At 34.4% G+C, this 13,563-nt stretch overlaps 1 protein-coding gene across 1 annotated transcript; it reads right to left on the bottom strand.

Annotated features, from left to right (window-relative positions):
- Positions 1-4,891: 4,891 nt before the first annotated feature.
- LOC141589885 (uncharacterized) lies at positions 4,892-7,596 on the bottom strand. The gene is made up of 8 exons (XM_074410505.1): positions 7,585-7,596; positions 7,329-7,398; positions 6,978-7,111; positions 6,772-6,884; positions 5,661-5,778; positions 5,474-5,553; positions 5,330-5,379; positions 4,892-5,079 (listed from the first exon to the last, which is right to left on the bottom strand). The coding sequence occupies exons 1-8, from the start codon at positions 7,594-7,596 to the stop codon at positions 4,892-4,894; spliced, it is 765 nt and encodes a 254-aa protein (XP_074266606.1).
- Between the last annotated feature and the right edge of the window lie 5,967 nt (positions 7,597-13,563).

The following is a 13,563-nucleotide window of genomic DNA, read 5'->3' on the forward strand; positions in this document are numbered from 1 at the left end:
TAATAAATGCGGGGTAGTGAAAGAAAAACTAATGACGGCGGGAGTAGTGAAAATAATAGTAGTCACAACATATGCAATGAAAGTAACAATAGAAACAAAAGAGAGCGTATGAAAAATTAATTAACAATTCGATTTTAGAAAAATATTAATTTATTTAAATATATGAGTTTGACAAAACTAACGGATTAACCGTAAAAATAGTAGGAGTAGTTAAAGAAACAACCGTAACCAAAAAAGTAGTGAACGTAATAGTATTAACAAGGGATGTAGTGAAAGTAATAATATTAACAGTGGGAGTGGTGAACGTGTCTCATAATTTGTTGATTAATTTTACATCTCATCATAATTTGAAGATATAAATTATAAATGTATGTGTTAACCAAATTTAGCGAATTATATTTCATAGAAAATAAATTTTAAATGGTAAATAAAGATAGCTCGGACGTAGCCGGGCATCAAACCTAGTTAATATTAAAAACTAAGAGCATGTGCTCGTATTAGTTACATCATACAAGTATATCCATAAGTTACTTATGGTGAAGTAATTGTTTAATCAAAAGAGGCAATTAAAGTAATAGTGCAATTAACAAACAAGTATGTAAATAAGGAGGTTGTTTTGGTTTGGTTTTCAAGTAACAAATTGAAATTCAAATAAGAGTAACAAGCAAGTAAGTAATAGAAGGTAATTATCAAATATGAGAGGAAACTAAAACCCAATCTAAATAGTGAACCACTTTGGTCGATTCTAGACATAATCAATTCCTTAATTATATATTATCACCTTATTGTGAATAGTGAAGAGTGAAGACTACTCTTATAAATCTCCTTAATAGTGGTTAAATGACAAGGAAATCACATTTAATCAATTAACCCAACTTATCAATCCTACCAAGTAGAAATCACATACATTGGTCAAATTAATAAGAAGATACATACATTGGTCAAATTAATAAGAAGATAAAAGCATTAGAGATTCAATAATGGTAATTAGACACAATTAAAACACAATTAATGTCTAATTACAAGTTAATCCTCTACTTGATGATTAAGGCAAGAACAAATCACATTAATTAGCATAATAACAAGGTGTTGCAAAGATGAGATTACAAGGAAATGACACTTAATATTCCCAACAATATATAAATTAAGGAACTTGATTTAATTAAGCAACAAGGAAATCACACTTATTTATCTTAACCAAACAAGATTTCCAAAATTCAAACAATAAACACACAGGATTAACAATAATAATAACAATTACGGAAAGATTAGAGTAACTTACAACCAAAGTTTACACCTTTTGGATTGGATTAAGAGAGGAGATTATTTTTCCATTCTAGATCTAAAAACCCAATTAAGATAATAATTATCCCAAATTACAACTTGATTAACAAAGTAAAGCATAAGTTGATGAAAACATAAGGGTAACATTATTGGTAGTCTTGAGACAAAACTTTGGTAAGTCTTAAGATAAGACTCACTCAAGACTACCAATAATCTATCCTAGTCTTGACAAAGTCTTTAAGTTGAGTCTTGGAAATCCAAGACTCAACTTAAGATTTGGGTGAGTCTTGACCCCACCTTAAAGGGAAATTAACCAATGAGTGAATCATATGTGGTATTTCTTTTTTCTGGAATAAAAGGAGTGGAAAAGTAGAGTCTGAGGTGAGTCTGACGGATAATGTATAAAGTTTGAGATACGTCTGAGGTCTGAACAATAAAAAAATAATAAAAATTAGTGAAAAGCTGATGTGGCAGAATCTTAAGACTTGGGAGAGTCTTATTGATAATATGACCCTAATGGTATTCATCTATATATAGTCCTAACATAAGAGGAATTAATGGGCCTTAAGATAGGTGCAAGCGCATAATCAAAATACACAATTCCCAGAAATTGCGCACGATGCGCTTTTTGGGGGTGAGAAAAGCGCACGGCCGGTGCGCTTTGCCCCTACACTGCACTTTTTTCAAAAGGTCATATCTCTTTCGTTACTTGGCCAAATGAGGCGTGTGACTTGTCGTTGGAAAGCTAAGAACATAAGCTTTCATCTCCACTTGGCCTTGTATCGACACAAGCTCTAGAACTCAAGATATACTCATTTGACGTCGATCCTTATGCAAACAAAGCTTCAAATCTATAATTGCTTCATCCATTCAATTTTTCATGTCTTAGATAGTCTTCTTTTTTGCTTGTAGATGTTTTGTATCATGGTAGACTTCAAGACATGCCTTTACTTTAGATCATTGCTCAAAACTCCATTACTAACCCGACATTAAAAATATGGTAAATGTGACGTAAATCATGTGTTATTATACATGAAATAAGCCAATTAGATGGTAAGATAATGTGCTTATCACCTATAATACAAAATCTTCGTGTGCGAAATATTGAAATTGGTAGTACCTTTTTACCAAAAAAAAAAGGTGGCTACTAAAGTGTCTAGTACGTCCTCCATTTCATTTAATTTTACACATTTGCTTTATACATGTGCATTAATACTCGTTTTCTTTTATTCATATCTTCAGTGACTATTTTTTTATTTTATATATTAGAAGTTGTATCAAAGATTATCATAGTTCTCAAAAACAAATGTATAAAATTGAATGAAATGAAGGAAGTATTATACAAGATTTCGTTGTCCTTAAAATTTACTTGTCTTTGAACTATTTATTGAAAGTACACATCTTATATAACAAATACTAGTTTTAAACCCGTGCAAAATTGCACGGGTTTGTATTTAGGACGATATGAATGTTCTTTGATGAATATTTTATTTTTACAATTTTATTGTAATTATCTAATATATTTATTCGGAATGTATAATATTTTTTCATAATATTTGTTCTGAGATGGAATTTGTCGTATGTACGTATAGCCAGAATTCTGAAAAATAAAAAAATTGCACACTAACGGGTCCCACCATATCATAAATTTTCAAAAATAAAAAAAAAGAATAAAAAAAAAATATTTGGATTAATGAATGGCGACGCGCTGCAGGTTGAGTATTGTCTTACGAATTAATAAAGATAAGATTGTTCTAAGTAGTATGGTCGTCTCTTTATTTGTTTTTTTTTTTTTTTTTTGATAACGAGGGGTTTAATTCCCTCGGGCATATGCAATACCCTGTAAACTACGTGTGCCAGGTAAGACATCCCTTAGGATGACAGGTAACCGCAGCATTCCCGTATAAGATATGACATAGAACAAATATTGTTCAAGTAGTATATATAGTCGTCTCCCTGATTTTGTCTTTTTGTATTATTTTTTTTTTGGTCTAAACCATCCGGTAATCCGAACCACATTGGGCCGACTAATCCGAATTTCGGGGCGTGTCCAAGGATTACGGTATTTAAACCCCTCCCAATCGCAGTTGTGGGGGATCGATCCGCAGACCTCCCTACCAAGGGCAGCCACATGCTACCACTGCGCCAACTACGATTGATTTGTATTTTTGTATTATGTGATATACTTTCTCCTCCGTCTCAATGACATATTCACATATATTATTAAAAGATGAAGGAAAGTGTCAAATATTCGAAAAATAGAAACGTAAACTATTCATGATCCCCAAATGTTTCTGGGGCAATGATGGTCTGACTCTCTCTCTTTAGGCACACATGTTGATTCTATTGTATTAGTTACTACACAAATTCTTGTTTGTGACGGCACATATCCGTCACTCTTGAGTGACGGATACCATTTTACCTCACAAAGTACCCACTTTTTCTCTCTCTGCAACACTATTCATGTGGTCCCCTTTCTCCACTAACCCATTTTGTTACCATTTTAACTCACAAAATATCCGCCACAAATGGTAACCCGTCACAAGGGAGACCAATTGTAGTTACTACGTACTTACTTAGTGCCGGATTTGATTGCTGTGGGTTATCACTGTTTCCCTGTGGTTTTTGTACAAGAAGACTCTATTTATGGAATTATGGGTACTGTTTATTTTTACTGCTTCAAGTCTCTATGTTTGTTAAAATTTGAAAAATAAATTTGTATGACTCAGAATCTCATCTAATGAATTATGCTACCTTGTTAAATTTTCCGCGCCTAGAAAAATTTGATCGGTAAAGCCAATTATTATGTTCAATAGCCGAAGTTGGGTCATGGATACACAATTACACTAACTTAAAACTTTTTATTATGCGACAAGCGTCATCACTTCTGTGTGTAGAATTCGGGATGTGTAATATTCACCCTTCTACCCTTCCCCCATGCTTTAAATTGCTCGTTTGGATGTTAACTGTGATTTTATGCTGAGTAGTGGAAAATGTATTTGCTACACTTACAAATAACTGCTCGTAGTTAATAGTTTGTTACGTGTTTTTGATAGACTTGTTTTTACTTGTATGTTTGTTTTAGTGGGAAGAATGGTGACGTCTTCTGAATTTTATTTTATGGCTAATGAAGGTTACTACTAATGTCTTATTCAAATTGATACTTCCTTTGACACATTACGGTGTTCTTATGCATTTGTTCCCTTATTTACTTTTAAGAATGTTCTAAACTGCTGATGACCTAAAATTTTCTCTGAATCATAATGAAGTTAGTGTGGGGCTTAAGAGTCATAGACAACTTGGGGAAGCAATAAGTCTATCCTTTGATTATACGGAGTATGCTATAAATTGTCTCAAACACATGGATTTTAGATATTTAAATGTTTAGAGTAATGGGTGTGTTCAAGTCTGAATTTTGGTTGGTGGGTATTGGCTATTTCTGAGTTTGAGTTGTATATTTTGCTTTGATGCTTCAGTTTGCAGAAAATAGTACGAGTACCTATTTTATCAGCCAACGATCTTTCATTATACATACAAATGAATTTACAAAATGATGCCGTAGATGTTCAATGTTGGATACTTCCCTAGTTCCTTATTAAATCAATCATCAACCATAAACTATAATAAAATAAACACTAACGAGGACTAGCCATATGCCCAAACCAGGCACCTGATTGCTCGACGAATCCGCTGTTTTGATCCAATATCCTATAATCTTCAGCTCTTTCTCCCGTTGGTGTTTTAACCATTTTGGGTCGTCGTCATGCGGAGGACCCAAGTCCAGACAATGAGATCCTGAAAAAAAAAACATAACCAAAAACAAAGAAAGGTAAACTAAAATTCTATGACAAACAATCGTGAAAGATAATATACATATATTGTATTCGTACGTTAAAGTTTAATTGTAGCAATTGAAGTATAAAACCGTCTTATACCATATTTATCGCCATAAAATCTACAAAATTCTACCCGTAATTGTCTAATTGATAACTACTGTAAAAAGGTTATTGTTTTTGATAAATAGGTAAATATAAAGACAACTAACCTTGTTTAGTGGTTATTGCCACAACAGTCTTTGAAATGTCTTCTAAGATGCTGTAAATTGAAAAAAAAAAATTATTAATAGTTGGTAAACAAATGTAAAAAGAAAATGTTAGAAATTTAAAACATTTGATACTTCAATAAATACCTGGCGCCGCTAAACGGATCTAACAAGCCATTCGAAAAAATTATATTACTTGCGGATTTCTTAAGGGACGTTTTAAGATCCTATCAACAAAAAATTACGGTCATTAACTTGATATTTGAGTATTAAAAAATAAAAAGAAATACATTTTGTAATTGATTTACAAATTTAAAAAAGTATTCAGTAATACCTGTACGCCATAGTACGTTGAAATCCACTTATCATGGGGGTATACCCCATATTTTTCGAAACAGTCCTCCTTAAACGTAGACAAGTTAAATGACTTCTTCTCGAACATAGTCAACTCGCTACAACCGTGATGGGGTACGAGTTCACTACAAACCTGAACGACGGATTACAAAATCAAAGAGTTTCTCGTTACAATATACAAACTACATTAGGTAAAACGTTAAACAATTTTATTTCATGTTTTTCTAAAATTTCAAATGCTATTGAGAAAATACACACATTTAGAACATGACAATAATATTGAACATTCCTAAATGGGCTCAACGAAGATTTGGGCTCAAGAAATTGTAAGAACTTATAAATGTTGTGAGTGGGCCTAAATTTCAAGATGGTAAGAAATTATGTGTGTCCATAGCCACTGGACTAAGAGTTGGGCCAACACCAAAATTGGAGGGCCTTGTACAATCTCACGGGTCGGACAGTCCACGAGACGGACCCGCGCCATTTTTAATACTAAAAATAAATAAATTTTACCTGCCAATCCCAAGCCGTCAAGGAAGCCGTATCCAATATCCTTTGAGGATGTTATCCTCGGACGCCTTTGCTATGTTACTACAGAATTGCGGAATCTGCCCATATCTACCGTTGTATTGTGCAAAGTAATTGTAAACTTGAACTAAATAGTTCTTCAGCTCATAGGTTGAAAATAATGGCCTGTCAAACAATCAAAATGATTTTGTGATTTCAAGTAATTAAATAATTAACGAAATTAAGAAAATAAATAAAAATCATAGTAACAAAAGACTATGACACAGTCCGAGATATGAGAATTTTGTGAGTGATAAGACGTCGAAAAGCCGTATTAATTAATGGGCCAGACCATTTTCGGCCCATGTACTGCCTAGGCCCAGTCCATGAACATACAAATTCTCACCAAAACATTATAAGGCTGGCGTGTCAATTTTCGGCCCATTTACCCTCCACATGTGAAACATACGCTTAATTTTCATTCCAAAACTAATTATCTTCAATGTAAGTAAGTGATGGGTCCTTTATGTAATGGTAATTTTGAAATGGCGATATAAAATGGAGTTTACGTTGTAAATACTTACCCACACGAACTGAAAGTAAGCGAAAGATTGTCTATGCCGCCGGGCTCGGATGCGACCTCATCCATTAACTTCCACGATTTGGCTATGTAATCATAGCACTTCTCGTTTATATCCTATGTAAAGAAAGAAAAATTTGTTAGTACGAAAATCATTCAATTTAAAATGATAAATGTATTAAAATTTTAAGTCAAAAATCTTGGACTTGCCTTGAAATCTCTGCTGACAATGGAACAGTACTCGTTCTCGGGAGCCAAGTCCTCCGAATCAAACACCGGCGCTGAGGAAGCTAATGCCCCGTCGACAATGTTAGGATACTTGATCCTAAACCAAGCTGCCAACACTGCAAGGAAAAATGAAATAAAAAAAACAGTTAGTAGCAATTTTGCTATGCAAATTTATTTATACCGAAAAAATGGAAGAGACGAGATTGCGGTATACTTACATCCGCCGTAGGAGCCTCCAAACGCAATCACCGACGAGCTTTGAAATGACCAGTCGGATTTTAAACCTCGGATGGCATTAGCAGACTGCTAATGCCTGATGAGACGTAAGGCAACCCCTTACATATGGATCCATCATCGCTACGTCGATGGATCCAAGGGGCACCGACTGGCCGTAGAAACGGTGCTACAACATACAAAAATTGATTAAGCATAAACCCGATTTAAATGACCCGTTAGATTGATAACAAATATAAATTTATAATCACAATCTAAAATGTTCTAATTAACGTAATTGATTAGCATGACCTCTGATCTTGAAGAAATAACGGGGTCTGTTTCCTAACCAACCATTCTAACAAAATTATTTTACCAAATTAGCCATTTTCTAAAACTATTTCCTATACTAAATTATTACTAACCATACTAGTGTATATCCCGCACGAAAGTGCGTTGTTCAGATCGTATTTTTATAGAGAATTTAACAATTAAATTGACTGTAAAAATAAATTTTAATAATGTGTAGTAATAAGAGGTAAAAGAGATAAAATTGAAATTGATAATTGAACTACAATTTTTTAATGAAAAAGTTATTTTATTATAATTAAGATTGCCAATTTAATATAAACAACACATGATTCTTTTTTTTTTCTGTATAAAATATTTTAGTGAAGTGTATAACTATTATTGTAAGTTTTGTTAAAACATACGAAATAACAAATATAAAGGAAAAATCCAAAAAAGTATACACTAATAATTTAATAATATGAGTAAAATTTATGTATAATCCATAAGATAGGCTAGTGGAAAAAGCATGGATAGCGGAAGATCATTTAGTAGCCCATTAATTATTTATAGTTTAGGATTTAGAAAGGAACCCAATAATTGTGAGTAAATATTGTTTAGGCGGAAAAAATAAGAAAATCTTTTATTCTCTTAGACCATCCCCAAGCAAGGTCAATTGCTAGGTCATGACCTTGCTTGGTCACACTAATCACCACTTAGTTAAAAAAGTATGGTGACCTTTGGAGAGAAGAGGTCAATTTGTGACCTTTGGTGGAGCAAATTGACCTACCTCATGACCTATATGTGGCGATATATGATTGGTTGGCAATATTAATAATTAATAAAAAATATATATATGAAAAAGGTTATATAATGTGGAGAGATGTAATTGGTTGGAAAGTGAAAAATGATTGAGTTGATGACCTAGGTCGTGATCTTCTGTTTGGGAGGGTGAAAGTAGCTCAAGATAAATAAAGTGGGATTAAGAGTAACATCGGGTCGCGACCTAATTAGCGCGACCTCTGCTTGGGGATGGTCTTAGTAGCAAAATAAAGGGATTTTACAGTTTTGCGTTGAATATTGAAGAGTTTCACATGATTAGATAATGGAAAATATTGTTTCCTTATAGGAATTATACTTATTGATATTGATATTGATAGGATAATAATGATATGATATTGATATATTGATATGATAATTGATACTCGTATAATAAATGTAATTGAGTACCAAATCTTACTGATGGGGCATATTCTGCACCCGCTGACCGAGTCAACATATTGAGCAAGGTCAAAGATATCCACAGCAAGTCAACAACTTGGACAAACTTAACCGACGCGCACTGTCGGCTGTCTCTTGTGCCTCGCCACGGCGGCCGCCACCACCGGTAGAGGCACATATCCGCGAACTCATATCCAAGAACCCCCGGCGGCGAGTCAACAGGGCCCGCCGGCCTGCCATGGGTCCCTCGACCGAGGGTAGAACAGACTTTCCACCTACTCTGCTACTTGGCCACTTGGCCACTACGTGACAAAAGGTGAAAGCCTATAAATACTCCTCAACCTTCATTGAGGAAAGGATCCATAAATTAACCTAAGAATCACTATTCATCTGGTAATATCTTCCTTATCTCTCTACAATATATCCTTAGCCAAGTAATAACAACTTATCCCTCTGAGTTCACTGACTTGAGCGTCGGAGTGAGTACGCTTGACACAAAGCCAAGCCCTCAGTTCGTTCATTGTTGCAGGAGAGGCCGAGAGGAACGATAGAGACGAGGAATCCAACTCAAGACATCATTCTACAAGCCACGGGTGGTAACATACCTGCTCTGGAATTACATCCGGAACACTTACGTTGTTTTATCCGTTTTAGTGGGGTCAAAATTATTTATTATGACCCAATAAATTATTTTCGAGTCTGTTGTATTGGCGGAAAAACTACTAAGAGTTTTTATTGTCTTAGTAGTAAAGGGAGAAGTAGTAAGTGAGATTGTCAATGTATTTCCCTTTTCCCTACCCCCACAAGTGACAAGTCCCACACTTAGCAACCTCTCTTATGATACTCTCATGAGTCATAAGACTCATAACAAAATCGCTGCCCACTGATATAGAGTACAAGATACTATCCAGTAACCGTCTTATCGATCGTTAACTTGCAGTCGCCAACCAATATAGTTAGAAGACCCTATGTTCGATAACTTTTGTTGGTAGAAAATTTATCGACTTCAGGTAAGGGGAGAAGTTAAAACTTCCGCAATCAAAAATCCCGAAAGAGGGATGGTGGTTCGACAATTATAATTCTAAAGGGCGGACCCAGGAGTGCGCAGCACCCCACTTGCCCAACCTCAAGTTTGAATTTTTTTATGAAAAATGCAGTTAAAACAGTATGTATATAAATTGTGTGCAACATGAATAGGTTAATTGGTTGTTGTTTAGTGGATAAAACCAAGATCTTTTTCAAAGGTGACAGGGGTTCAAACCTCATAAGATCCCTTTTTAGTCATTCTTTTTTTTTTTTTTTTTTTTTCATTCTCACCCCTTTTTTTTCCTTTTAGCCCATTCCCAATTTTTGTATCACCAATTCTTATTTCAGACCAAGGTATCCGTCTTATTAATAAGACGGATACCATATTCTCTCACAAAATACCCATTTAGGGTGAGTGGAGAAGCACATGGGAGGTCCCACCTTTGTCCCCTCTACCCATTTCCTCTCACACAACAACCCGTCTTAAAATCCGACCCGTTTTAAGCAAGACTTACTCTTTTTGTATATCTTTAATTTCAAGTTTTCCCCAATTAATTCCATCTAGCAATATTTCGTTTTATTTTTTTGTTCTTATGGATGCTAACTAACTCTGCACTTGCTAGTTTAACTAATGTCCGCAACTATAAACTATAATTTTGAACACAAATTCTTATTTCAGACCGCAAAATCCGTCTGAAATAGTAAGACGGATACCGTTTTCTCTCACAAAAAACCCATTTAGGGAGTGAGTGAGAAAGCACATGGGGGTGTCCCACCACCTATGTGATTCACACTTGTGAGAGGTCTTATTATTTCAGACGGAACTTGCGATCTGAAGTAAGACGGACTGGATTTTGAAATAATTATAGAACACTAATTTCATATTATATTAACCAATTACAAATAATTTATTTGTGTATGTTTCATTTAAAATTGAAGAAAAATAGCAAAAGGTTTGGTCCCTTTTTAAATCCGCAAAATTTATACTTCTTCTGTATATGATGACATGAAATATTACTTTTTTCCCTTTAAAAATAATTGAAAATTTTAACTTATTTCGAGAGAATCAATCGAATTTGAGTCAATCTATATTCTATATGCATGGTCTTTGAATATTACATTTTACGGGCATAAATCAAATTTTCATTATGTATATTAGAATAGTGGTCAAATAAACGTCGTTGAAAAGTGCACCCCAGTAAATCGCTCCTAGGTCCGCCACTAATTCTAAATTTCTAGTGGACCTGTTAACAAAGTTGACACATAACGCAATATCATAAAATTCCCTAATATGTTCCTTCATAGACGATATTTACGTTCTAATATCAATCGAAAAAATCCTCAAAAATTAGAAATGTACTACTTACTGTATATTTTTTTTTTTTTGAGAGAAACACCATAAGGCATTAATAAAAACTTTCTTTTTGTGTTCCTCAAAAAAAAAAAAAAAACTTATTGTAATTATGTGGGTCGTTCTTGAGGCAGATATTCCTTTACTTGGGCTCATAATACAACATTTCCGACTCACAAGTTTTAGAAATTAAACTGGATTCTTTCATTCACAATTCATAAGCCCGCTAAAAAAAAAAAAAAAAAAGGGACATTCACGTGGTCACGTACTCACGTACTCACGTCTATTTGCATGGATGGATCAAGAACATTGAGTTTGTTTTCTTTAACATTAAATTTTCATTATGTATATTCTAGCGCGGTCAAATAAACGTCGTTGAAAAGTGTACCCCAGTAAATCGCTCCTAAGTCCGCCACTGATTCTTTCTAGTGGATCTGTTAACAAAGTTGACACATAACGCAATATCATAAAATTCTCTAATATGTTCCTTCATAGACGATATTTACGTTCTAATATCAATTGAAAAAATCCTCGAAAATTAGAAATGTACTACTTACTCTATAATTTTTTTTATTTTTTTTTTGAGAGAAACACGCTATAAGGCATTAGTAAAACTTTCTTTTTGTGTTCCTCAAAAAAAAAAAAATGTGATTATGTGGGTCGTTCTTGAGGCAGATCTTCCTTTACTTGGGCTCATAATACAACATTTCCGACCCACAAGTTTTAGAAATTAAATTGGATTCTTTCATTCACAGTTCATAAGCCCACTATAACAAAAAAAAGAACATTTACGTGGTCAAGCATATTTGCATGGATGGATCCCTATTGAACATTTTCTAGTGTATGTTTTTTTACTCTTTCAAAAGTAGTACAAGAACATTAAATTTGAATTTGTTTTCTATAAACAAATTCCAAACCTTAAGAAAATACATACCTCGATGTAAACAACTAGGGCTCGAAATTTGGAGGCCGCCATAATCATTATACCACCACCTCCTGCCACCCAATGCTCGACATTGGCCTCGCCCCCTAAGTAAACTAGAATGCGGCATACCGTTTTCATTGGGATGCCCGTCTCTATAGGTATGGTCAATGTAAATCCGTTGGGTGAAAGTGGCGTTGTTTGATTCGACCCCGAAAACGAAATGGTCAATGGGCTGTTGGAAAGGATATACCTTGAGATTATTCGACTCATCGGAAACTCCATAACATACAAACATTACCAAGGTTGTTAATACTATACTAAGGTGACGTGGGATTTCCATGAAATTAAGATAAGAGGAGATTATTGAAGTATCTAATATTGTGAGGAAGTTAGGAAGGTAAGAGTGTAGTGGGCGAGAGTTTCAATTGAATTATTGAATGAATTATAGTTGGTTTTTAGGAAGGTAACATTATTGAATGAATTATAGTTGGTTTTTACCAAAAGGTATTTTTTTTGTTTTTATTGTGAGGAAGGTAAAAGTGAATGAGTATGAGTGTATTAGATGATGCTAACGTTTGTGTCAGTTTTATCAGTTTTCATTTTTTTTTTTTATTTGAATTAAGGACAAAAGGGGGAAAAAGGCGTGAGTATTTCACAAATACTATCCTACAACCAGTTGTATAGTAACATTGTACAACCGCCTCAAAGTTGTTGAGCTCTTACACAAAGTTATTGAGCTATTTTACGAAATTATTGAGGTTAATAATTATGCTGTTAAGCTCAATAACTTTGTATCATAGCTCGATAATTTTGTTAATAGAGCTCGATAACTTTATAACAAAATTCAACTACATTGAATAAGTTGTATATACAACCAGTTGTATAATACATGAACTGTGAGTATTTGTGTCAATTGATAAGGCCGTCTCATTTGATACCGGCGTCACATTTCATCGGCCCATGCTCATCTCGTTAACATTTGCAAATTAGAAGCTGAACATTGAATTTTGAAAGGGACTGAAGTGATGATAATGGGCTGATTTGTAGCCAAATTTGGGCCTGTAACCATCATTTTTCCTTTTTCTAAAAGAGTAAAAAGTACTGTACAAGATTTTTATTTCTGATCATATATTCACATTATTTTGTGAAGAAGGCTTTATCCATCCAATACCCACAAGTTTAATTTAAGGGTGTTGATTTACGTAGTACACATTTCACTCATCGTAGTACACTTGTGACTATTCTACCCCTCTCATTTTCACAAGTATACTGTGTACTACATTGAAAAGAAAAAAAAACTCAAAATGTAAATACACACCACCACCATTCACTGCCATTGTTGACCACCCTCCACCACCCCAGTTAACCAGCCACCCCTACCGCCCCTCCCCTTCGCGCAACTACTCTTCTTCCCACCGCCGTCGATCACCGACCGCTAACAATGATTTCCGAGTAACCTGCTACTCTCCCATTCTCCTTGCCCCACCTGAACTCTCGTCGCCGACATTACCTCTACCCCCTCGTCACCGGAAAACCTCCGTTCC

Source organism: Silene latifolia, chromosome 7 (genome assembly GCF_048544455.1).
Source record: "Silene latifolia isolate original U9 population chromosome 7, ASM4854445v1, whole genome shotgun sequence".
NCBI classification, from domain to species: domain Eukaryota; kingdom Viridiplantae; phylum Streptophyta; class Magnoliopsida; order Caryophyllales; family Caryophyllaceae; genus Silene; species Silene latifolia.